Raw genomic sequence first — 27,037 nt, 5'->3', positions numbered from 1 at the left:
ACTTGAAATGATACAATTTCATTAGAATGTTAGTTTTGATAATCACTGCATCATTTATATGGATTTTAACCCAATAGCCTAATATTCTTTGAAAGAAAAGCACAGCTTAAGCCTTTAACGCAATCTGTCAAATGTGAATTGAACTGTTCAAAGAATTCTGGTCTCTCCCTAGGTTTATATTCAAGTCATTGATTGTATGTAAGCTATTAATTCTAAACCTAAAATTATAATGTGCTTTAATCCTTTCTCTAGCAAGTTCAAATACATACCCCACAAGGTAACATCAATCGTGCCTTCAAAATTCTTTTTTGTAGTGAAGCATTTTTAGTCCAAGACTCTGATTGGATCTTTTTCTTTCCCCTGAGTTTTTAGTTCTTTTCCCCACTACCCCAATCTCCAAAAGCCCATAGTTAATGTTACAATTGTGCTAGCCCCATGCCCAACAATTAGAGCCTCATTTTCCACATTTCCACTTATGTTTGTAGGACAGATTTTTTTTTAAAAGTGTCCATTCCGAATATCCTGTGGAGTCATTAGATTGAATACTGAACCTTCCTTGATAAGGGAGCCATGTTCAATTTCAAATCCCTTTGACTCCTTTGGCTGTTTTTTAAAAAAATAGTTTGCAAACTCTTTATGGACAGATGATGTTTCAGTTTTCTGTCACCACCCAACAAATGAAATGGCTTAAGAAAATAGTTTCTTATCTCATGATGCTGTGGGTTGATGGGGCTCATTCACATGGTTCTCACTGCTGTCACTCCTGTGGCTTCAGTTCAGTCGACTGCTAGAGCAGGAGCTGGATAAAGACTTTTTTGGACTGGCTATCCAAGGTGGCTTTTTCACACCTGTGTTGTCACGTGGACTTAGACAGCCGACACCACTGTGTCTGACCAGGCCAGTTTCTGTCTCCCCACGCTGCTTCTGCACAGGGCTAGCTTCCTCACAACATGGTGATGGCGGGGTTGCTGAGCTTCTCTGACAGCTGGCTTCTCACAGAGTGAACGTTCCAAGATACCCCTGTGGACACTGAGGGCTTCTGGGATTCTTCTAATCAAGGCCTGGAAGTCATGCACTGTCACTTCCATAATAGTCTATTTGTCAAAAGTACGTCACAGAACTAGTCCAGATTCAGTGGGAGAAGACTACACAAAGTTATGTGAGTCCCCAAAAGCGTGGTTCATTGAGGACCGTCTTTGGAGCCTCCGTACAGATGGGAAAAGATAAACAGTGTGATTATGCAGTTGTTCAGGGTGAACCCTTTAACATAGTACTTAATAAGAGTCTTTCCTTAAATTCTCTTCACTGTTGCTTTGGGTACCAAACTTGTTCTCATTTCAAACCTGTTGTTCAGTCACTAAGTCATGTCCAACTCTTTTACGACCCTATGTACTGTAGCCCGCCAGACTCCTCTGTCCTTGGGATTTCTCAGACAAGAATACTGGAAGTGAAGTTGCTTAGTTGTGTCCAACTGTTTGCAACCCCATGGACCATAGCCCACGAGACTCCTCTGTCCATGGGATTTTCCAGGCAATAGTACTGGAGTGGATTGCCATTTCCTTCTCCAGGGGATCTTCCCAACCCAGGGATTGAACCCGGGTCTCCAGCATTGTAGACAGACACTTTACTGTCTAAGCCACCCAACCCAGCGACTGCACCCGAGTCTCCTGCATTGGCAGCCAGATTCTTTACCACTGAGCCACCAGGGAAGCCCTCAGATCTGTTAGTATTTGCTTAGTATATTTTGGTGCTCTGATATTGGGTGCATATATTGGGTTGGCCAAAAAGTTCGCTTGGATTTTTCCATTACATCTTATGGAAAAACCCAAGAGAAGTTTTTGGCCAACCCAGTATGTTTATGATTATTATGCCTTCTTAATGAATCGATCCTGTTTATGATTATAGTGATTTTTTGTTACCTTTTTAGCCTTACAGCCTGTTCTGTCTGATATGAGTGTATTACTGCGCTGTTTTGGTTTCTGTTTACGTGGAATACCATTCTCCGTTCCTTTGCTTTGAGCCTATGTGCGTCCTTAAAGCTGAAGTTCATCTCTTGCAGGCAGCGTATGGTTGTGTCAGCAATACCACCCCTCATTCAAGGAGAAAATGGTAGTGAGAGAGATTGTAGAATTGGTAGAAGGCAAGCCAGTGCTCCTGGACAAGTGAATTCTATGATTCATCCCCTCTGTCTTTGCTGCCCTGATAACTATGGTGGCTTCATTATGCCTGTTTCCTTTCTCCACATCCCTTGAACCTTAGTAATAAAATGACAAGTAATCCGGTTCTTCCTCTTTGCAGTTACTGAAGTAAAGGCAATGTGCAGCCACAGTGGGGAGAGTGTTGATGTTTCATGAAGTCCATGACAGATCACACTTAATGCGTTGACCCTGTTTGCATGCTTGATTGTTAGCTGTTTCCACCCTCTCCAGCTAATGGCTTCGGCACCTGTTAGGAACTGATACAGTGGATAATTGCAGTCTCTGTTGAGAATGGTAGAAAGGTCAACTGGATGAAGCATTAAACCTCCATTTCAAATAGTCCTGTGGTGACTTTTCTGAAATGGAGGGACAGTGTTATTTCCTCCAGCTTTGCAGCAACTGACTTTATATTATGACTAGTCATCATAAATCTCTTGGTTTTTTTTTCATATCTCCAGGTTCAGGTAAGAAGAGAAAATACTGGGTTAGCCATAAAGTTTGTTCAGATTTTTCCATAAGATGGTACAGATTAACCCAAACAAACTTTTCAGCCAACACCTAGGATTGAGATGTTCTTCTGAGAAAAGCATCATTGGAGAAATACTGTTTATCTGTTCTTCTTTCCATAAAGAGTGACTATCCACCAGCAGAGAGTTTAAGGACTGAGATGCACTAGCTAGCTGAAAAGGATATTTTTCTATCTTCTTTGAAAAACTCTGAAGTTCAACAAGAAGAAAGACTTATGGGTACTTAGAAGTGAGAGTTCAAACACCATTTCACTGTGCCTTACCACCTTTCTTTCCGAATAAAAATACTGCCTATCAGTCTTTTGAATTATGTTAAGATGTGATTTTACAGTTCACAAAATCTTTCATATATTGCCCTAAATTACCTCTTTATTTTTCCTTTTAAAAGCCTAACTTTTCAGCCTTCATGAATTGATTCCTGACTTCTACTGGAGAAGTTGAAAATCATATTGTTCACTTGTTTACACCCTTTAAAAAAAAAAAAAAAAGACTCCTCCTGAATTTTGACATGGAATATATTCTTTATATTTTAGTTTGTTTTGCTTTTGCTTCATTTTATTCTGTTTTCCCAATCTTTGAGGAAATCTCATTGCTCTTCACATGTAAATTCGTGTTGATCTCTGTATTAGTTAAGGAAATCTGTTTATTCAGTCTATGAGGGAAATACACAATAGTGCATGCCAATGTGATTATATACTGCAGTATTAAGATCATGGAAATATCAAGTGGGAAAGTCAAAGAAAGGTGTCCAGCTATTCTGCTCTAAGAGAAAGCAAACAAAAAGTTTAGCTTCATTTTTGAAAGGGATTTTAATACCGAAAACCTCATTAGAATCTGAGATTCTTCACTTACTGCAACAGAATCCCATCCAGTGAAATTTTAAAATGGGTTGTGATGCTAAAGAATGACGTGTAACCACTGACGTTGGGTGTCCCAAACATGTTTCAAGGGATTTTCCATCAAAAAAAAATCTAAGAAAAGACTTTTGTTAAACGAATGAAAAGAGAGGAATAAAACGGAAATTTTGTAGAAGTGTTTTAGGGTAGATTAGACTATATTTTCCTATGCAGGTCAGCACTGTGATATAGGGATTAAAGTGGTGTTTTTCACAAATTCAATCATTTAAAAAATATTGGCACTCTAATTTGAAATTAATCTTTAAGAGTAGAAAATTTGCTTGGCATTCAGTATGAAATTGTACTTCTCTAAATGTGCTCCTAACTGGATTTGTTTCAAGTCCCTAGCTGTTTTAAGCCTTCATAAAAAGAAGTTATCTGATTACTTGAATGAGCCATTTTTCATTCCAAATTCTAATTTGTCTGTTGTGGCTATTTTTATATGGCTTTGATCTTCTTTATTTTCTCCTAGGATCTTAGGGTTAGGAATTCTAAGGAATTCAAAACATTATGGAGTTCTTGTCTGGCAGATTATAATTAAATAATTATAGGTGAGAGAAAACAGACTGAAAACACATCCCTAGTTCTAATGATAAATAACATATTGGAATATTTTATTTCAATTGAGACAGCATCGTTTACTCATTAAGTGGTAAAATTAAAATCAATATAGGATATGTTTCAGATGAGTAAAAGGGAATTACTATAGACACAGAATTTAAATGCTGTAAATATAATAGACATATTTTAGAAAATGGTTTCCATTTTCAAATTAATAATGTATACTGAGCAGTGCTTCTTTCTGACATGCTTGACAGGAAAATATTCTGTGTAAGGTGAAGTCATACATGGACACTACCTTTGAGACACTTACAGATTAATTGGTTGTGAATCTTTCTTTGTTGGTATTGCAGACAGAATCTTAGATGGCCCCATGGATGATCCCTGTCTCTCAATGTTCTCAATTTTGTGTATTTCCCTCTCTTTTAATGTGGGTTGGACCTGTGATTTGCTTCTTGCCAAAAAAATATGGCAAAGGTGCTGGAATTTCACATCTGTGATTCTGTTACATAAAATTATACCTTCCATTTTGCCAAAGGATTCTGTCTCCTTTTCCTTTGCTGATTTGATGAAGCAAGTTGCCATGTTGAGGAGGTCCATGTAACAAGGACCTAACGGTGACTTATAGCCAACTGCCAGCAGGAATTGAGGCCCTTGGTCCAACAATCCCAAAAGAAACTATTTAATCCTGCCAAAAACTGTAAAAAGTCTACCTGGAATTGGATCTTTCCCAATGGAGCTTTCAGATGAGACCTTAGCCCTGGGCAGCACTTGATGGCAGTCTCATCAGAGAACTTGGATAAGATGACCAAGTTAATTCATACTCATATGTCTGACTCATAGAAACTGTAAGATAATAAATGTGTGTTGTTTTAAGCTGCTAAGTGTATGGTAAGTTGTTATGCAGCACAAGATAACTACTGAAGCTGGCTTCTGTGATAGGACAGAATACTGATCCACATCATAATGCCCAGATCCTGTGGCTCTGCAGAAGTGATTCAGTTAAGGTTGGAGCAGTTTTTCCTGAATTATCCAGGTGGACCCAATGTAATCACAAAGGCCCTTATAGGTGAATGAATAAGGCAGGAGACTCAAGGAGAAATTGGAAGATGCTACATTGCTGTTTTTGAAAATGGAGGAAGAGGCCACGAATCAAATATAGGAAGCCTCCAGAATCTGGAAAAGCTTCCAGAATGAATGCAGCCCTATTAACACCTTGATTTTAGTCTAGTGAGGCCCATTTCAGACTTTTGACCTCCAGACTTGTAAGATAACCAATTTGTGCTGTTTTAAGCCACTAATTTATTACAGCAGCAATAGGAAGCTAATGCAGTCTATGCTTATTCTGTTAGCATCTAACATGAATAATGAGTCCTTCCCCAGGGGTTTGTCTGCTCCTAACAGACTGTACTGGAGCTGTGAATATTTTTTTCTTTTTCTGGAAATGAACAAATTACAAATACTGTGCCAGTGAGCATTGCTCTAGGGAAAATGAGCATCTTTTCCACAGCCTCGTGGGCCCATTCATTCTCCCCCACCCTACCACATCAGACCCCTCATTCTTGCACTTACCATTTTATTGTTTCTTCTTCAGATTTTAAGCACTCACTGTCTTAGTTAAGGACTGTTTGGATTCAAATAATCTGATCTATTCAAGTCAGTTTTAAATAAAGTAAACTTGGGAGTAAATGTAGCAGTTAGGTCTCAGGATAAAATTGTAAAGCAACTGTTCTTTTCCCTCTTTTCCTGTTCAGAACAGCTCTCTAGGGGCAGGTCTTCGTTCAAATCTCAGGCAGGTCCACAAATATATTAAGCATGTTCAGAAAATTTCTCCAGTCATTTGAATACTTACAATCACGACAGCTCTTACTCTGTCATCAATATGTTCATTTGTCACATGATAGTCAAAACTGCCAATGCCACAAAATTTCTCCCTTGCCCCTATTTCCAACCTGAGAAGCCTGCACTGTGTTAAGGGGCATTCCCCAAGATTCTTCTCCAGCTTTGGCACCTTCCACATTGAAATGAGGACAGGACAGTGAGGTAAAAAGGAGGAAATTCTCACTGTTTTGACACCAAGGTAATCCAGTATTGGCTTCTTCTATCCATGGAAGATCATAACGGTTGACTTATGGGTACCTGTGCAGATTTCTAGAATGTTTCTCTGTTGGGTTGTTCCAACTGCACGTCCCTTGAATCAGATAGTACCCAGTGACTGGCTGTGTCCAACACTCCTTAGCTTCTACATCTTTCCAATAAGGCCCTCTTGCCCTGGAAGAAGCTCAGTTGAGCACTGCCTTTATTAAATGACCCCAGGGCACCATATCTACTGTGTCTTCCAGATATCATCACAGGAATTGCACACTTAGAGTCTGTCTCTGTGAAAGAGTAATAATCTTTCAAACATAGCCTCTGCTCTTTGGCCATGTGCTGCTTGCACTGGCCTTTCCCTGTTACCTTTGTTTCAGTTAAGTCATGATTAATACCCCAAGATGAAAAAGGGTCCCAAACTCTGGTTTTACTCTCTCCTTTGAAAGTATGTAACACCCTGTTTTGGCACGTAGGGGTGACTGGCATCAGGCCTCAGCTGAACCTGCCTCAATCATAGTGGCATTCTCTAATATGTGAACACATGTGACTTCCATCTTTTTTTCATTCTAGGATTAGAATCCTAAGGGACGCAAAGCACTATGGAGTTAATTCTTCTTGTCTGGCAGGTGATAATTAAGTACTTACAGATGAGTGAAACGAAAACTAAAAGCCAATTGCCAGAACTGACAACAGATATCATACTGAGATATTTGACTTCGGTCATTTTATTGATGTAAAATGATGAACAACCAGCCCTCAGGAATGGTGGGAACTAGGCCTGCTCAGGGGACCCTGGCATCTGTAACCTTTCCTCTTATTCAGTCATGATTGTGACTCAGCTTCCAGCTCTTTGTCTGTATCTCTTAGTTCTGATTCTGGAGAGAGGACATCCAGTGGCCTCATTCCAACACTTGGGTCCAATCAACTGTGCCCCCAGGATATGTTCTGAGCCCATTGCCTACTGCTGAGGGCTCTGGGGACAGCCTTGGGTAGAGCAGGCCAGGCAGGACCAACAGGCACACACCATGGCTACCACACTCTGACTCTTCCTGCCACATCGTTCCATGACACTCGGCCCCCACATCACATGCCCACCCTCCTAGAGACGGATGCCCACCTTGCCTCCAGTGTTTCACATCCATGTGTCCCCTGACTGGGAATGTCCTCATCCACTTTCCCTCAGAGGCTAGTGGGAGGATTTCTTTGGGATATGAACCAGAGTGGAATGGCTCGGTCCTAGTGCTGTGAGGCTGCAGTTTGCCTAGGTGTGCCAGACTCTCCCCAGAACTGCTCCACGAGGCTCCATGGCCACCAGCCATGCACTGTCATTTGTCTCATTCACCAAATTCTCCTTTGATTACACTGTTGCTCTATTATTCCATCTAATGGGAACACGGTCTTGCCACTCTAGTTAGTGGGGCTTTCTGTCAACCCTTGGCAACTAGGAATTGATGGGATCAGCCAGGCCTCTCCCACCATCAGCATCATCCTAAATGTTCTGATTCTTCATCCAGTTCTTGAGTTCTAGTCCTCTTTTTCCTCCCCATTGATTTCTCTTCTTCCCCACCCACACTCCCTCCATCAGGCCCCAGCCGCCACCGCTCCTGTGCAAATCACATGGTCTTCTCCAGGCAATGAGCTTATAGTGAGGGGTTGAAGAGTACTTAACGCTAGAAATGCAATTTGTCGTAACTTCTCTAAAGGAACAGCACCGCAATAGATCCTGTTTCTCTTGAATCATTTGGGCAGGACGTCACAAAAGCAGGTAATTAATTACCACCTAAACTATAGAAAAAGTCAGCCCCTTCTCAACAAAATGGCAACTGACCTTTCTCCTACTCAGTATAAAAAAGGAACAAAGGGAGGAAGAAAAACTATTGCAACCTATAATAAGATTTTTCCTCAAGGGGTCAAGTTATTTGAAAGGTTTGGGTTACTTGGGGGAAATTAAATAAACCATGACATTGTATTCCGTTGTCCTGCTCTTGGCTACGCAGTGTTCACTATGGTGAACAATATTTCCCAACGAGTGCCCTTCTGAAATGTTTATCGGCTCAAGATCCTAGGCATTGTTAACTTGGCCTTAGAAAGCCACACAGCCTGGGAAGTCACATTTGCTGGGATCCTGTTTTTACATAAGAAACCTACAATGACATTTTTCTTTTCCTGATGCTGACCCTAAGAAGATAATGATGTTCAGTGAATTGATAGCATTTTAAAAAATCTATCCCCTTCCAGAAAATTGCACAGACATTTTAAGCAGCTAAAGGAAAGTCGGAAGGGGAGAATCAATTTTGAGAGACTCAGTCGATGCTTTTAAAATCCGACCTTCCTTCAGCGAGTTTTATTTTAGGGCCCTGCTGTTCAGTGTTGCAGATTATATCACCCAATATAAATCGAACAGGAGGCTTTCCACTGGGTAAACATTTGATTCTGGTTTTCTCTGTGGTCTGAAAGCTCACTTCTGAGCCTTTTGAATCTCTGCCCTGGGAGTCCAAGGAACATGCGCCAACATCACACATTTTGTTTCAAAAGAGCACCATCACTGGTAGAGCCCAGGCTCTGTGCATGTCATAAATACTTTTTTTCCTCTCTCTTACAGAAGCTGCAAAGAGTCGATACTCCTCACTGTTATTCAACCTTACCCTGTAAGTGTCCTGTGAGTAAAAGTGCCGGTGTGTGTTCTCAGATTTCCAGTCTCCTCCTCCCACTCCACTCCAGGGAATAACAGCAGAGAGAAATAGCATGCATTCATAGTACCAGTTCCAAAATCTTGATTATATGTATTTTGTACTCTATGATAGAAACCCTTCATTGGAGAGAAAAGAAAGTGATGCATTTCCCAAATATCTTGGAAATCAGCTTTTCAGTCCTATGTGCCTCTCACATCTGGAAACGACACAAAACTCAAGAATTTCCTTGTGATTCTTTTAAGTTTCCAGGTTATGAATCACAAGTCTAAAGGGAATATCTAATTTTAAGAGGTTAAAGCATGATTATTTTCCTTATCCCCATCTAAGTAATTTGGTGGGACTTTAAAGTTGAGAAATAACTGCAATATGCTGATTGCTGATATATGACCCTGGGAAGCAGATGATCAAGGTTGTGGGAGTAATTCCAGTGAGAAATAATTGTGATCTGAAGTAGAGTAATGATGGGAAGAGGTGGATGGATTTGAAAATATCTTGGACTTACACCTGATGGGCCTTAGTAAGTGGTTAGGACAAGTATGAAATTTAAAAAAGTATAAAATAATAAAGATATCATTCAAAACAACTATTTACAATAGCTAGGACATGAAAGCAACCTAGATGTCCATCGACAGGTGAGTGGATAAAGAAGCAGTGGTATATATACACAATGGAACATTACTCAGCCATATAAAGAAACACATTTGAGTCAGTTCTAATGAGGTGGATGAATATAGAGCCTATTATACAGAGTGAAGTAAGTCAGAAAGAAAAAAACAAATATTATATATTAACACATATATATGGTATCTAGCAATGGAGGCTCAGACAGACAGAACAGACTGTGGACATGGGGTAGTGGGGAAGCAGAGGGTGGGATGAATGTGGAGAGTAGCATGGAAACACATACACTACCATATGTAAAATAGATGAGCCAGCGGGAATTTGCTGTATGACTCAGGGAGCTCAAACCAGGGCTCTGTGACAACCTAGAGGGGTGAGATGAGGTGGGAGGTGGGAGGGAGATTCAAGAGGGAGGGGATATATGTATACCTATGGCTGATTCAAATTGCTGTATGGCAGAAACCAACACAATCTTGTAAAGCAATTATCTTTCAATTAAAAATAAATAAACTTTTAAATATATACATAATTAATAACAAAGAATAATAATAATTTGGTGCAGATGTTGGACAGTTCAGTAGGTTGTCAGAAGGGTGGAGGATGATTAAAATTGTACTGCCTTGAGTTCCCATAATTTTTTTTTAAAACAACTTTATCATGGTGTATTTGCATATCACAAACTTCATCCATTGTAAGTATATAATTCCGTGATCTTTATAAAGTTTATTGAGGTATGCAACTGTCACCACTACACCACTATCCAGTCTGAGAACACGTGTATCACCCCAACAGGATTCCTTATTCCCATTTACAGTGAATCCCTTTTCCTACCCTTAGTCCTGAGCAGCCACTGGTTAACTATTTATTTATTTCTATAGATTTGCCATTGCTTGTGAATTTCACACATGGGCAGTGAACTAAAAAATACCAAGTCCAATTCCTTCAGATTTTTTTTCCCCAAATGTTTGTTGTGTGGCCTTCAGGTGAACAGCAGAAATTCCAACCTGCTTATACTTCTTTTTTCTTCCCCATAAAGATTTCTACATCAGTTCAAAGGCTCTGGTATTTGCCAGCCTCCATCTTCTGACAAAACTCTTCATCTCCCCTGTCATAAAATTTTCTTCCTAAGCACTATAGGCTAGGCATTTTAGGCAGGAAAAAATATGTACTCAGGTTTGTAGTAAGATCATAAGACATCAAGTTATGCCATGGGGGAACATTGCTACATATATTAAAAGCAATTTAATATTGAGTGTTACTTTTAGTACCAACTGTTTGACACAACTAGACACACATAGACACAGACACACACTCTCTCTCACACACACACACACACACTTGGATTTGAAATCTAAGGAGACAGTAGGATGTAAAAGCACCAAAATTTGAGATCTAGCTCCCAACAGTATAACAGGTGACTCCCACAGCTGCTCCAATCCCAGTTTCCTCATCTATGTAAGGAGAGGGTCAGATGGCATCCCATCCAAGGGCCTTTCACATCCACTACCTCATGACCCGGTGATTCCTTCCTTAGAAAGTACAGCTCGTCTGTCTTCAGATTATTTCATTTAAACCAGTAGTCACTCACACCTACTTCAGATCTATCCACTCTTCTTCATTTCTCTGCAGTGAACAGATACATTTTGGTAAAGCCAATGTAAATGTCTGTCATATGGAAGTGATTGACCAACCAGAAATTCCTGGTAATATTTTGAGTTTACATTGTCTTTCCTGAATTCTCTCTCCCTACTTTATAACCCATTAGCAATGCAAGATCAAAACTATTGTACTCCAAACCAGGTTATTTTTCCAACATGGGATAGCACTTTACCCGGCACAGTAAGCCTAGAGGAGTTTTGCATAGTCTTATGGCTTTGCTTGCTGTTTTTGCCTTTTCAGTCTGCATGACTTGTTATTCATATCAATACTCATTACTATTCGTGAATCATGAAACTTACTTTTAACAGATAATCTGGAATTTTCTGGGAGTTCAGTTGGCTTCTGCTGTGCTGTATTAACATTCAGGAGTGTTGCTTGTTCTTACGGACAGCGGTTGCACCTTTCAGAGTCACTCGCTCCTGGCCAGTTATTGTAGATGCATGCTCAACTTTCACTTTCCTCTGACCAACCCTCCTTCCTCCTGAAATGCTCCTCACATACTCTACCTGCCACCTCCTCAGCCTCACCAAATCTTTCTTACCTTTCAAGTCTCAGTACAGATTCTGCATGCTACCTCAGAGTTTCTCAACATCAGCATCGTTGGGCTGGAGAATTCTCTGTTGGGACATGTGTCTAGCAGCAGCCCTGACCTCTACCCACTGAATGCCAGTAGCATGCTGTCCCAAGTGGTCACAACCAAAAATATCCCTGGGGACCAAAATCACCCCTATTTGGGAACCAATGTGTCACCTAAAGCCTTCTCTTTTTGATCCAGTCCAAAGTGGCTTTTTCCTCCTCTGAACCGAAAGAATTGAAACCTTAATGTTACTTAAATAGATACATCAAATGAAGAGAGGAGTGCAAATGAGAAAAGAGACTGCAGATTTTTACTTTTATTTTTGTGTTTGGATTTTCCTGCAAGCAAATGGCTTTAAAAAAAAAAAACAGATTTTATGTATTTCCTAAACATTTTCTTGGCAACCAAAATTGACAGAAATGAAGGACCCACTAGACCAAAAGAAAGTCAATTAATTCTGCTTTTATTACAGACAAGAGATATTAGCATTTCAATTTCTTTGCAACTTATTGGTCAGCAGTTTTTCTGTTGTATTTCTTCTGCATAATAAGATCCAGTCAAGACAGAGAGCCAGTGTTTACACCTTTTGGCACACTCCATGTGTTCCCAGGGCACCCCAACATGACCCAGCCATAGCAATCAACCTCCAATGAGGCTCAGGTCAATGGGGTCTGGGAGAAAACTCAGGATTCCCAAAATTCTTTGATGAGAAATAATTCTTAATGGGTTTTGCCTTCTTATTCTAAGTATTATGGAGGCCTCAGTAGCCACCATTTTTACCTTATTTCTTAGAGAAAAATCATGGAAGAGCAGAAGGAAATGCAGAAGCAGAAAAATATGTGCTGGCAATACTTTTCTTCAAAGACAACCAGAGTAAACCTTTTGCCTTATTTACTTCCAGTCTATCAGTTCAGTTCAGTAGCTCAGTCGTGTCTGACTCTTTGCGACCCTATGAATTGCAGTTGATATTATATGTACGTTTTTATTCTGCTTTGTTTACTTAGTATATCAAGCATTTTCCTGTGTCATCAAGGTTTCTATATAAGCACGATATATAGTCTGTAAAACACTACATTGAATCAAGATCCTTAACCAGCATCCATCATTAGGCCCACTGTCTCTCATATGTTCTATTATAAATAAATCCGCAAAGAACATCTTTGTGTGTAAATCTTTATCTGTATTTAGTAACATTTCCTCAGGACTGAATTTTAGAAGAGGAATATTTGGGTTACTTGTGGATTTTATTTGTTTTCTTCTGACATACCATCTTATTCCTTTATACTGTTACCATTTTTAATTCCAGATCTTTCTTGGCCAGCTGCTCCCTTCTTTCCTTTCCATAGTTCCCAAGTCTAGAACTTTCAGAGCATCCCAATCCAACATTACCTGAGACAGTATTTAAACAGTGAGTATTTAAACAGTCTCTGTAATCTCCCCTCACATAACCCCAGATCATTTGGATTGGACTAAGTTACTCTCATTTCTAGCATCCCTATGCTACCATGTTTCACCTTCCCTCTAGGCCAAAGAGCTGAGAGATCTACTTGTCTGCCTCTCACTTCCTGTCTACCTTCCACTGTGTTCCACATGCCTGAGCGAGGCTACACACCTCCTCATGGAAGCTCCTCTGTAGTAGATGCTATCAGGACCCAGAACATATCCCCTTGGCATGTGAGCATGCTGGCCCAATTTCCAACTGAAAGCACCAGGGATTCTTTGCCTGTGGGCCCTTTCACCACAGGGCCATGCTTCTGGAGCAGGCCAGTGTGCTCTATGAGCACTCCACTAGGAATTCTCACTCCCAGAAGAGCAGCCACCTCTCATCACTGATTAACAGGAGCTGGTAGATAAATACCCCAGTTCCCTCTTTCTTCAGTCAACTTCGAGGCATGTAACCTGCCTTGTTTCTCAGACCTTCCCAGCATGGTTCAACTCCAGTTGCTGACCGTGGTGCCTGACTAAACAATGAATGCTTAGTTGGCTTCCTCACCTTCCCCTGCTCACCTGCCCATGCTTCCTAGGAGCATCTCCCAAATCAGCTATCATCTTATGAATTCTGGTCCTAGGGTCTGCTTGGAAGAACTCCAGTCACCCAGTGATAACTGTAAGCTAGTTAATCTTCACTATACAAGTAGTACTTTAGAGCTACAGGAATGCAAGTTCAAGACCTTACATTTCAGCTTCAGAAAATTTATCTTATGTAATTTTATTTCAAACTAAGTCCTAGTGACTTAGAACATCTAAGAACATCGGAAGAATGTCAGCTATCTATCATGGCCATCTTTGCAACAGGGAATTTGAAAAGATGTGCAGGGGTTGATTAGAGGCCTTTTAATTGTAAAATTAATTAACAGCAGGAAAATCTGATTATTCTAAATAGTAATTATTTGTCATTTCCACCACAGGATATGAAGTGCTTTTGATCAGCACCTCCTGGTCAGCATGTTGCCAGGAATTAATTCATCAGGTTTTTGGGTGGTGCACATTGTATATTTTTTAGCCAGAGAGAAACACCTCAGTTAAAACTGTAGTCATGACTAGTTTACATACCTCATGTACCAGAAGTAACTCTAGTCAGTGGAAGAAATCATTACTTTATTGATTCACATTCAATAACCTTCAGACTTGAAGAGCTTATGTTTTTATTGTCAAAAAGTAATTTTTAGAATGTGTATCTGTTATATGAAATTGTCACAAATCCAGAACAACAACAAAATGCAACTTGTGTAGATTCTTGGACTTTTATCCCAAGTCTATTGACTTCAAAATACGTATAAAGTAACATTTACCTTGGCTATCTAGTTTCTTTTCTGGTTTTCCTAAGTTACCAGGATTGTTATTAGGGCATGGGAAACTTTGGGTTGGCCAAAAAGTTCGTTCAATATTTTTCATAAGCTGTTATGGAAAACCCAATCAAACTTTTTGGCCAACCCAATAAATTCACGAATGGATCTCCAAGAGGTAGGCATGCATTAGCTATGAAACAACCTTCCCCTTCTTGACCAATTCTGCTCTAAGGGGCCACTTTTAAGGGCAATAACCTTATGTACTTCCATGGGACCATCACTGCATTCTAAGATTATGCAGCAAATGAGATGCATGGAAAACTACATTCTGTTAAATATACTTTTAATTGAGGCAAGGAATTATGTAGAACATTTTAGAAAAATGAGGTAAAATATTACATTTAGAAATTCAGATATATAATGGAATAAACCTCAGCATCTGGCGCATGGAACACATGTGAAATACATCATTCCCAAACACTGCTGAGAAAGTGGGGTGTTCCCACATTCAAATATCTCATCTAATTAGCAGTGCCTGTTCTGGGTAGCTTTATTACAGCCGCTTCACTGGAGCTAAACACATTGTGCCAGTGTAAATATCCCCTGCTTAAAATCATTACCGGAAAATAATGTTTTCCCTTTAGCTAAAAAATGGCATATCAAAACTAAATGAACTCACTACTATATGATTTGTTCATTCATTATGACTAAGCTTGGCCTGTAATTATGGTACCAAAGAGAACACCTCTGTACCACGACTTCAGCTTTGCAGTAGGACTTTTAAGTCACATTGAGTATGCTGAAAGCTATTCTTTTTAGGAGCAGCCATTCAGAGATTATTTTGCAGGGTGGCAGGTGTGTTTCACTTCGTTTTGTTTTTAAAGGGCAGCCATTCCCTTTAACATCTTGCATAAATGGGGGAATTGAAATTCTGGAGGCCAAACCATCCATCCATACTGCCCTTAAGACACAAGGGAACTTTTGAAATAACAGAATTTTCTCAGCATTAAGGCAGACTCCACCCAGGAATGCACATACACATTTTATAATGAGTTTTTCCAACAATGATTTTGTTTTATTATCACAAAAAAAGCACATAACATAAATCTTCCACATTTGAGTGTATAGTTCTGTGGCATCGAGTACATTCACAATCTTGCGCACCCATTGACACTCTGGAATTCAGGGCATTTTCATCATTCCAGAAGGAAACCCCATAGCCATTAAACAGTCACTCCTCATTCTCCCCACCCTATCAGCCTCTGGCAACCACTAATCTGCTTTCTGTCTCTGGATTTTCTTATTCTGGACATTTCATGTAAGTGGAATCAAATCATAAAATATGTGGTATTTTGTGTCTGGTTTCTTTCACTTACCATGATGTTTTCAAGGTTCATCCATGTTGTAGCATGTATCAGAATTTCATGCTTTTTGTAGCTGAATAGTATTCCATTGTATGGATGTTGTTGTTTCCTTGCTAAGTTGTGTCCAACTCTTTGCAACCCCATGGACTGTTGCCTGCCAGGCTCCTCTGTCCATGGGATTTCCCATGCAAGATTACTCAGTGGGTTGCCATTTCCTCCTTCAGGGGATCTTCCCAAGTCTGCTGCATTGGTAGTCGAATTCTTTACCACTTAGCCCCAGGGAAGCCCATTGTATGGATAGACCACACCTAACTTATCCATTCCAACATATTGTTTTTAAATTGATCTCAAGTATACTTGTGTTTGAAAAAGATGGAAATTTTTTTTTTCATTTTATTTGAAATTCAAAATATGGGATACTCTTAACTGGCTTTCATGCTTTGAGATGATTGCAGTACACAGGAGGTTGAGCCTCCGTTGATTCTAGAGTTAATTGCTAGAATTCTGTACACAACATCCTCAATCTCTTAGAACTGTATAGTATGAAGAATGTTAGATTGAACCACGTGGTATATCCAGTATTTGCAATTGTAGGATTTTAAAACTGCAATTGTATGATTCAGGCTAACTATTTACCTCTATATTAGATTCAATAGAGAATGCAGAATAAACAGGTGGTACTTGCAACATGGTAGACACCTACCATGTGAATTCCCTTCCCCTTGGGCTTCATGAAAACTGTGCAAAGAGGCTACTTTTCAGATGAAGTCCATTTCCCAAGATCATATCCTCTGAGCAGGTTTTCTCATTGTCCTTTGCATTTCTGAGGGGAGACAACTGAATCTCTCAGCCCCTCTTTCCAACGAAAGACAAAGGGCCTATAAGGTGAGGCAGAACATGAAGTTGACTTTCTATTTTTTATAATTATTTTTTATTTATTTATTTTATTGAAGTATAATCGACTTACAATGTTGTGTTAGTAATTACTGCTGTAAAGCAAAGTGATTTAGTTGACTTTCAATCCTAAATCAAGGCCTCTTTGCTACCTTGCTCAGTAAGATTATAGGATCACAGGTTACCAACAAGAGGCTGAAGCTCAAGTTTTCGACTCATAAAGCGTGGCATCTTTCATATGTGTGTGTGTACCCTTTCCTGTTCACGGTCCCATATGCCCTTAATATGCCCTAAATAACAATGAGATTATCAGTTATTTTAGAACTATCGGTGGCTCTTCTCCACTGTGTTAAAATAGATTATTAATGATCAACTTGTTATAAACTGAACATGAGATTTGGCCACCCCCTCACCTTCTATTGATACATTGCCCTCAAAGCTCTGTATTGAAGGCAGGATTTACATACTTCCACGACTGTCATTTTAAAAGATCCTTGGAAATGTGCTCTGGAAGAACATGGCATATGCTGTTTATAGTTCTGGTCTGGTGGCTAAATCAAACTTATTACTTGATGAGCATGACAGGGTTTTGATTGCATCCATCATTCATATTTAGTCTTTGAATTGGGCATGTACCAAACCCTTTTGAGCAAAAATGTTAAATATCTAGGAAGATAAAGATAGAAAACAACTCTTACCAGGTTGACCTTATGTTACCAATAATCAGATCTTTCTTTTTTCTAGTCTCCCAAATCAGCATTTATTAGCGCTGCAAAAAAGGCAAGATTAAAGTCCAATCCAGTCAAAGTACGGTTCTCCGAGGAGGTCATCATCAATGGCCAAGTGTCGGTGAGTTGACAGTCACCTACTGGTGACTCACAGAGAGCCAATTGCCCCACTGGAATGATCAGTTCAAAATTGGTTGTTGGCTTTCACAGGGTATTGAATCTCAAGATTGTAAAGGGATTGAGAGATCGCCAGGATGTGCCTGCTGTGTTCCTCCTCCTTCATTTTTTTAAAAAAGATCTATTTATTTTATTTTATTCTTTATTTTGTGTTTTGGCTGTGCTGGGTCTTCATTGCAGCACATGAGCTTTCTCTAGTTGAGGTGTGAGGGCTTCTCATTGTGGTGGCTTCTTTAGGTGGGGAGCATGAGCTGTAGGCCAGAGGGCTTCAGGAGTCACAGACCATGGGCTCAGTAGTTGTGGCCCCTGGGCTTAATTGTTCCTCGGCATGCAGAATCTTCCTGAACCAAGGATTGAACCAGTGTCTCCTGTGTTGCAAGGCGGATTCCTTTTATTTTTTTAATTGTGTAAGGTGGATTCTTAACCAAACCCAGAATACATAATAGTCCATTATTTCCTTGAATGTTTCTAGGCTTAGGGACCTCACTATTTTGCAAAGGAATTCATTTGATTTGAGATCTCTGACCTCGCCTCCTATTGAGTAGACTATGCCCCTTTGAAACTTTCACGTACTTCTCCCCATTCTGCCAACTAAGCATTCTTCCATGTGACAGCCCTTTCTATATTCTGAGAAGGGTTTCCTCTAAGTTTTTCTTATCCAAAATAAAATGTCTCTATTCTTTCAAATAATCAAAAGGGAAAGAAGTTAAAATGATGGAAAAGTCTCCTGTATTCAACCAGGACTGAGGAAATACTGCTCAGACCTCCATCAATAAGTCTTGATAGGAATCATGGCTACTCAGGCACATAATTTATCTTCAAAATGAATAATGCAACTATCAATGGCATGCTTATTTTCAGTTTTCTCCCCAGAAATAGAGCCTAGTGTTTTTAGTTTTTAGAAAGCTACCCTCCAGGGCACTCATATTTTTTGGACCTTTGAAGTGCCAGCTTTTGGTGTTGAGGTTTTGTTGTTTAAGTAAACTCACAGGGATAAAATGGCATCCATGATATACTTGCTATGGGCCACAGACTCTTCCCTGAGGGTGGTCCTGGATGTGAATTTGAAGATATAAGCCTTCAGATCCTTGGCAAGGCACTCATGGTGCAAGTGTCTTCTTGCCAAAACTTGCTGCCCTGTGTCTGTTCTGCTTGGACATAGGATATAGGACAGCTCTGGGGGTCGATCATCTCCTTCATCCACCATGGACTAACCACAGGCTTGAACATGGCAGGGACATTCAGTCTCTTGTCTGCTGCTCAGCCTTGTTACTGGCTTCCTTTCCAGTCTCCTCTTCCTCTTCTGAGTCATTGTGTGGCCTTCCTTTTGGACATGGAGCCTCACTCATTCAATGAATAAGGCAGCAGGAAAGTCATGTGTGAAACCCACAGGAGTAGAGAGGAGGAGAGGGGAGTCAGAGAAAGAAACAGGAAGTGAAAGGCCAAAGCCTGTTTCAGGCATACCTGGAAACTGAATTCTCATGGACCAACTGATGGACGTTAGCAAATCTGTGGCCATCTGGTCTCCATTTCCTCATCTGTAACAAAAGGAACTTACGCTTTCATGATTGCTGGCTTTCCCTCCATTCCTAAGACTTCCTGACCAACCACATGTTTGTGGAACTTACCCATGTTGGCTTCTTATTCCGCATTTCATCCGTCCCTACTTCCAGTTAAAGAGAATTCAAAGAAACACATTTCTTTTGTTTACTTTTGTTTGTGTTTCAAGTATCCCTTTTGACTTATTTTTAAGTTATCTGTTTGTTACAGTGTTTTATTCTTTTAACACAGTAACCTGTTCCTCATATATCCCTTGGAGTTTAAGGAACATGCCACTCATTCATGTCTGACTTTTTGTGACCTCCAGGGGATCTTCCCTGCCCAGGGATCAAACCCAGGTCTCCAGCATTGCAGGCAGATTCTTTACCAGCTGACCCACCAGGGAAGCCCAAGGAACATGTCTAAGTAGCTTAAAAATCATTTCACAAAATTACTTTAAACTCGATGCTTATTAATGTTTATGATTTGCCATCATGACTCCTGCCAACAGGCATCACGTGAAACAATATCATTTCTGGTCCTGATTCTGCTCAAGACATGTTGCTATGCTAAAATCTGGCCTTGTGGTCCCAAACATTGTGCTTTAATTACAAAGGAATTATTTCTGTTATTGTGCTTTCCAGTGGGAGGCCTTGATTTAAATTAATTTAAAATAAAGCCTCATCTGATAGGAAAAGGTCTTTCAGTTGAATCAACTGAGTTATCTGTAGCTAGAGGAGAAGATTTTTGCTATAAACAACTGAACTCAGATATCACCAGAGGGATAGTTTGGTTGGCCTTAGAAAGTTTGATTTTTTTTTTTTTTATGTTGTGATTACAATAAATTGCTGCTTCTACAAGGGGCAGAATCCTAATTCGACTGACGTGTAACTCTTTTTGTTTGTTTGTTTGTTAAATAGGAAACTGTTAAGGATAATTCACTTCTTTTTATGCCAAATGTCCTGAAAGTCTATCTGGAAAATGGGCAAACCAAATCATTTCGCTTTGACTCCAGCACCTCCATAAAGGTAAGAGGACCCACTGAACTCTGTACCTGGAGACTACCAGGTATCACATGAAAGTCCCACTGTGAGTTTTGTGTGGGCAGCTTCATTTAGAATTATCTGTTTATATCTGAGATTGTCTTGGTTGTTTCCAAATACAGTAGTGTGTGAATACTTAAATACAGACCCAAACAAAAAATTTAAATGAAGAAGGTTCTGCTCTGTGTTGCAAACCAATATAATATGCTATCAGTCATGAAATACTAGGACTAGTCATTTTAATGCAACTGAAAATTAATTAAAATAGTGTGACTGTCACCAAGAAGCCTTGGCACCCTGCCCAAAGCCAGCATGATTTCTCAGCCATGTCAGCCACAGAGAAGATTAAGATGTTAGCTGTTAATTAAATGCCTGCTACTTTAGTGTCCAGCAAAAATAAGGGATAGAATAATGTAAAGATAACATTTACTTTGAATTGCTGTAACCAATTTCATGAAAACGATACATAAAAAGGCAGAAGTGAGTCGTGCTTTTAGGGCAGGTGTGAAAAGAGGAGTCACAGAGCAATCCTCTTATTTCAGAACCATAGGTGAGTTCCCCCTAATGGGGATTATTACAAAGCGTATGGATTCTTTTCCCCTATGTTTCCTTCCTGGGGGAAAAAAGTGCATATTCACTATTTTATTGAGCAAAAGTGTGTTCAGAAATTGATTCCTCCCTAATGTTCCATCAGCCTAAATTAGGCTTTCTTCAAATGACACAATGAAAAAGATTTTATTGAGGTAAAAATAAAAAGTACCTAGTGATGAGCTGTATCATAATGTATCAAGAGAATATACACTTTGTATTGAAAATGTCTATCAATAGTCAGCCTCTAATTCTCATTATTTTTTTTTAATTAATCAGCATAGACCTTATGAGTGGAATCACTTCTGCCAAGGCCAACTTGCCGTGCGTTCTTATTGCTATGCTACCACAAGCAGCTTGTTCTGAATTGCTTTAAATAGGTAGTGATTTAGCAGGTAATAGAGCAGACAATATTAGATTGATGATGGAGCATTTAAATCACCCTTAAATCATTGCAGATGAAATATTAACTTCCTTTGTATAAGACTGCTAATTTTAAGTGGTGATGACTGAAAAAGTCCTTTTCCTTTTTTTCCTTCTCAAAATCAATTTATGGGGAGATGTAACTCCAATTATTGATCAAGTAACTTAGAGGTCAGCAAACTTTTCCTGGAAAGGACCACAGAGTGAATATTTTAAGCTCTGTGGGCCAGCTGTTCTCTGCTGCAACTACTTGACTCAGTTGTTGTGCCATGAAAGCAGCCAGAGACAGGTAGGTTCAGAAGGTCACTCAAAGGACTTACAGAATGCAGCCAATTGGTATACTCACAGTTACGGTTTATTACAGCGGAAGCCTACACATAAGAATCAACAAGGGGAGAAGGTGCCCAGGGCAGCAGAGAGCTTGCAGCCATACTCCCCCAATGAAGTTGTGCCAGCAATGCTTATTTCTCCCGGCACTGACCTATGACAACACGCACAGAGTTCTGCCAACCGGGGAAGCTTGCCCAAGCCTTGATGGTCAGAAATTTTATTGGGGATTGGCCACTTAAACACAGCTGCCCACCTGTGTAGCTGACCTTAGTACCCTGACCCTCCAGAGATAAGCTGATAGCACATGACTCAAGGCCCCCACCATAAATCCCATTTATAAATCCCATACCCATAAATCCCTACCATAAATCCCATAGACTATCCATTATAGCCCAAGACTCCCCAATGAACAAAAACACCCCTATCAAGCAGGACCTGCCAAGAGCTTAAAAGTTACCTCCCAAGAGCCAGGGGCAAAGAAGCAAACCTTTCTTTAGTCAAGACTAATCTTTTACTACACAGATAATAATATGTAAATAAATGGCCATGGCTAGATTTGAAATGAAAGGGCCAGGCTCTAGTTTGAAGACCCCTGACCTAACTCCAAAGAGATACTCCCTCTGATATTGTGTCTTGTTCTATGATACCAACTGGTCAGAAAAGCTCCTTGCCATTGGACCCCTTACCCATCTGAAGATATGGGTGAAGGTTTGAATGCATTTCTTAACTGAAATAAATCTAAATTTAAAAGAGAGCCCTAAAAAAGAGAGAGAGAGCCCTGTTGTTAATTCCTTCTGGCCTCTTTATTATAGGAAGCCACCCCAGACGAAGTTTGATTTCCCTGAGAATGGCAGATGACAGTGAGAAGATGGGGAGCAATGTGAAGAATTCACATCAAATTAAAGTTATCTTAGCTTGTGCCTAATAGCCTTATTATCACAATAGATGTAGACTGGTAGGCATAAAATGGAAATAGTATAGGTATGAAAGGGATATGACACTGTTTAAGAAAAATTGCCAAAATTCTTGCTTACAGATTCACAATAGGGTAATGTTATTGCTATCACATGTCCTTCCCGGTGATTCAGGAAAATGTTTTATAAAGGGTGTGTTGCCACACAGAGGCTGGTTTTGTTTTTTTCTGAGGCTTGAACAAAAATTCTGAAAGAGAATCCCTTTATGAAATTCAGTATAGTCATGGAATTTCTGTTGAAATGATTTTTTTTTTTCCTGGTGAGTAGTTATGGCGATCTTTGTTTTAAAGGACTCTGAGGAAATTTAAAAAGATCCACAGAGAAAAATCAAAACCTCAAAAAAGATCAATTAAAAAAATTTTTTTTTCTCTATGGCAGGGTTTCTCTCTCTTGACATTGGCGATACTTTGGATCAGATAATTCCTTTCATGTTAATAGCATCCCCAACCCCAGTGTGACAACCAAAAGTATCTCCAGATATTACCAAATGTTGCTGTGGGGCAAAATTTCTCTGGGTGGAAAACCACTGCTCTATGGGATTTTCAGCATCTGAGTATTAATTATATTTGAAGAGAGATCATTTACTAGTTTTCAAGTACATGAAAAAGTAATGGTTGACGACATTTGTTTGCATTGCAGTACACTTGTGCTTGTGTATAGAACACCTTTCTGATCATAAGTGTTTAATCATATAAAGGATTACTGACACAGCTTGTTCATTCTACCCTCCTCAGAGATTTAAAATAGAAGCTGATATACGTATATTGTTACATCGATGAAAATAATAAACAATCAAAAATCGGAATAGAAAACAGTTTTATTTGAGGCAAACTGAGGACTATAGACCTGAAGCCAGCTTCCCAGAATGCTTTAGGAAAAGCATGGTTTTCAGCACAGTTTTATATCTTGTCAGAAAAAAAGAAGATTAAACAGGTCAGCAATACATTGCTTCAGGATTTCAAAACAAACCCAGACCAGCATGTACACAACGAGTCAATCTGGCCTTGGCACCCAGGTAGGGAGTCCTATCATCAAAGAAAGACCAGCATTGGCATCCCAGAAAAGGATACATTTCATCTTTATTTTTAACCTGGGAATTCATGACTTCTGGTCAATGGGCCCTTTACTTTAATAATTAAAGCAGGTGCACAATGTTTGATAGGCCACAGACAGACTGTTCGAGTTAGCAAAATTCAGGTTAACTCATGCATAAGTTGGAATGACTTCCCAAGACCTCATTATGTGAAAATTTCTTTTATCAACTTGATACCCTAACTGTGTACCAAGCAGTGCTGTAATCAGTGCTGTCTATGTATGAACTCGTGTAATCCCGCTACCTGTTCTGCAGCAGGTATCTTTATGATCCCTGGTTGACAGACAGGGACACTAAGGTACCTCAAAGTGGAGTAACCGACCCTAAGCTGCCAGCAGATACAGAAGAGAACCAGGGTAGAAACACAACTGTTTGCAGAACCCGTTTCCTTGCCACCCGTTTCCTTACCACCACCATGTGCACTTACAGAGGGGTTGGCAAGCTTTTTCTTTTTTCTGTAAAGAGCCAGATAGATAGCAGATATTTTGGGCTTCCCAGGCCACACAGTCTCCGTTGCCACCAGTTTCAGGTCTGCCCAGGCAGAGCACGAAAGCAGCCCATACATAAAGAGATGAGCGAGACTGGGTTCCAGCAAAACTTATTTTATAGAAACAGGTGGTGGGCTGGATTTGGCCTGCAGGCCAAGCCCTGGGGTAGACCGCTTTCAGGGGTGGTTCAGTTGCCTCCCCATTTAGAATGAGGGTGTCTGAGCCAACTTCACTTCACAATCTGTGGCCGGGCTCTCTAAGACCTTAGGTGATAGGTAAAATCCTCTTCCAGCCGTGCACCTGACTGCCTCTCCGTGTCTGAAGTCCATAAAGAATTGGGGTGGGGGCTGGCCAGGAAAAGGTCAAACAGAGAAAGAAGGCCCCGTATCTGTATCTTTCGGGGGGTCTTTGGAGCATCAAGCTTAAGAATCAGTCAAACGTACAAAATGGAAAAATCAGCCTATTTGTATACTTTTCAGTCATGGTAAACTCCTTGGCTATCTTGACTACTAACTCCAGAGGGTACCTGGATTGGTTTTTAATTGAAGTAGAATTGATGTACAATCTTGTGTTAGTTTCAGGAGTACAGTACTGTGATTCACTTATATAGAGAAATATAGATATGTATATTTCTATGTATATTGTTTTTCAGATTCTTTTCCCTTAGAGATAAGTACAAAATACTGAACAGAGTTCCCTGTGCTACACACTAGGTCCTTGTTGGTTATCTATTTTATATATAGTAGGGTGCATAGGTTAATTGCAATCTCTTAATTTATTCCTCCCCCCTCTCCCCTTTGATCACCACAAGTTTGTTTTCTATGTCTGCGGGTCTGCTTCTGTTTTGCATATAAGGTCATTTACATGTGGAATCTAAAAGGACTACCTTGATTTTGATCACATATCTTCAATGTTTCCTCTGTAAGGATGTCATCTTAACCCTTCAAGAGAAGCTCTCCATCAAAGGCATCGAACATTTCTCCCTCATGCTGGAGCAGAGGACGGAAGGGGCCGGAACAAAGCTGCTTTTGCTTCATGAACAGGAGACCCTAACTCAGGTGCGTGAATGCTGCCTGTGGTCCACACTGCCCGGCCGAGCAGAGGCCGCCCAGCCCCGAGCTCCCTTGTCCTTGAATCTTTTCAGTGCCTTCCCCACAGCCCTGGGCAGCCCCACTAAAGGAAGTGCTGGCATTCATAATGGATTTTACACCTCAAGGTGATGTTTCCCTTTTCGTCAGTTTTTCATAGACTGTCAGTTGCTCTCACAAGCAGAATTGTCAAAGGCTCAGCAGTGACTCACTGGGGGCGGTGGCTCTGCAGAAATATATGTTATGTGATGGTAATGACTTATTCACCTATTCCGATAATTGATCTCTGCTGCTGCTGCTACTGCTAAGTCGCTTCAGTCCTGTCCGACTCTGTGCGACCCCATAGATGGCAGCCCACCAGGCTCTCCCGTCCCTGGGATTCTCCAGGCAAGAACACTGGAGTGGGTTGCCATTTCCTTCTCCACTGCGTGAAAGTGAAAAGTGAAAGTGAAGTCGCTCAGTCGTGTCCGACTCTTAGCGACCCCATGGACTGCAGCCTACCAGGCTCCTCCATCCATGGGATTTTCTAGGCAAGAATACTGGAGTGGCTAATTGATCTCTAGAAACTATTAAAAGAAATGCTTTCTGAGATTATTTAAATGAAGCCCAAATCATATTTCGTTCTTTTAAGTTCCGAGTGCCTACCTCGGAGTTTTTTTTTTTTTTTTTTTTGGAAGCCTGAAATCCCCGACCCAGTCCTGCCCACTATAAATATGTGTCCCTGGTGGCTCAGGGGGCTTCCCTGGTGGCTCAGATGGTAAAGCGTCTGCCTGCAATGCGGGAGACCCAGGTTTGATCCCTGGATCAGGAAGATCCCCCTGAGAAGGAAATGGCAACCCACTCTAATACTCTTGCCTGGAAAATTCCATGGATGGAGGAGCCTCGTGGGCTACAGTCCATGGGGTCTCAAAGAGTTGGACATGACTGAGTGACTTCACTTTTCAATGTGTCCCAGCTCCTGGTCACCAAGGTGCCACCCCCACCTGTTAGCTGGGGAGCCAGGCAGGCTGCTTTGCTGCTGAACTCAGCACAGCGCCATGACTTTCCCTGTGATTCCACACAGGCGTGGTCTTTGTTGGATGTACAAGGGATTTCACCAATTTTCTCTTATGTAGGAGAGTTCAATGAAGAGGGGACTTTTTGGACAGGGGTGTGAGCAGACACCAGGAGAGGCAGGCAGTCAAGTCACCCCCACATGGATGGAGTAGCAAAAAGTGTCATCACGCTTAGTTGATTTTTGGTTGTCACACAATTAAAAGCCACACATCAGGACCTGGAGTTATCCTCAACTCTTTCGATTTAGTAAAACTTAATGTGATGACTTTCTTACAAAGTCAGTATTTGTGTTCATTTATATTCTTCTCTCTAAACTTGACCTTTTTTTTAATCTACCTGTTGATATTTTAAATCTCATCTAATTGTTTATTATTGTTTGTTATTATACCAAAACACGCTTGGAACCAGATGACTTCTTTATTCGTTATAGGGGAATGACATCTGTCATTATAGGGGAACAACTCCTGATATATTCATCATTATAGGGGAATGATCCCTGATATATTCATCGTTATTGGGTAATGACCCTTGATATATTCACTGTATAGGGGACCAACCCCTGATATACAGAACCCCACATGTGAAAGGCCAGTGTTTTGTTGAGTTCCTCCATAAGCCAACCTTTGGACAAGGATTTAGA

At 40.3% G+C, this 27,037-nt stretch overlaps 1 protein-coding gene across 2 annotated transcripts in view; it reads left to right on the top strand.

Moving 5' to 3' along the window:
• Window positions 1-27,037, top strand: part of FRMPD4 (FERM and PDZ domain containing 4) — a 205,448-nt gene that overhangs the window by 135,205 nt on the left and 43,206 nt on the right. For both annotated transcript variants that reach the window (XM_061407869.1, XM_061407870.1), the window contains exons 4-7: window positions 8,876-8,921; window positions 17,615-17,719; window positions 20,235-20,342; window positions 25,180-25,311. In XM_061407869.1, coding sequence (XP_061263853.1) covers window positions 8,876-8,921; window positions 17,615-17,719; window positions 20,235-20,342; window positions 25,180-25,311 — 391 coding nt within the window. The remainder of the gene's footprint in view (window positions 1-8,875; window positions 8,922-17,614; window positions 17,720-20,234; window positions 20,343-25,179; window positions 25,312-27,037) is intronic.

This window comes from Bos javanicus, chromosome X (assembly GCF_032452875.1).
Source record: "Bos javanicus breed banteng chromosome X, ARS-OSU_banteng_1.0, whole genome shotgun sequence".
Taxonomy (NCBI): domain Eukaryota; kingdom Metazoa; phylum Chordata; class Mammalia; order Artiodactyla; family Bovidae; genus Bos; species Bos javanicus.
Note: the sequence above shows the minus strand (reverse complement) of the source record. Positions and strands in the feature narration are given on the sequence as shown.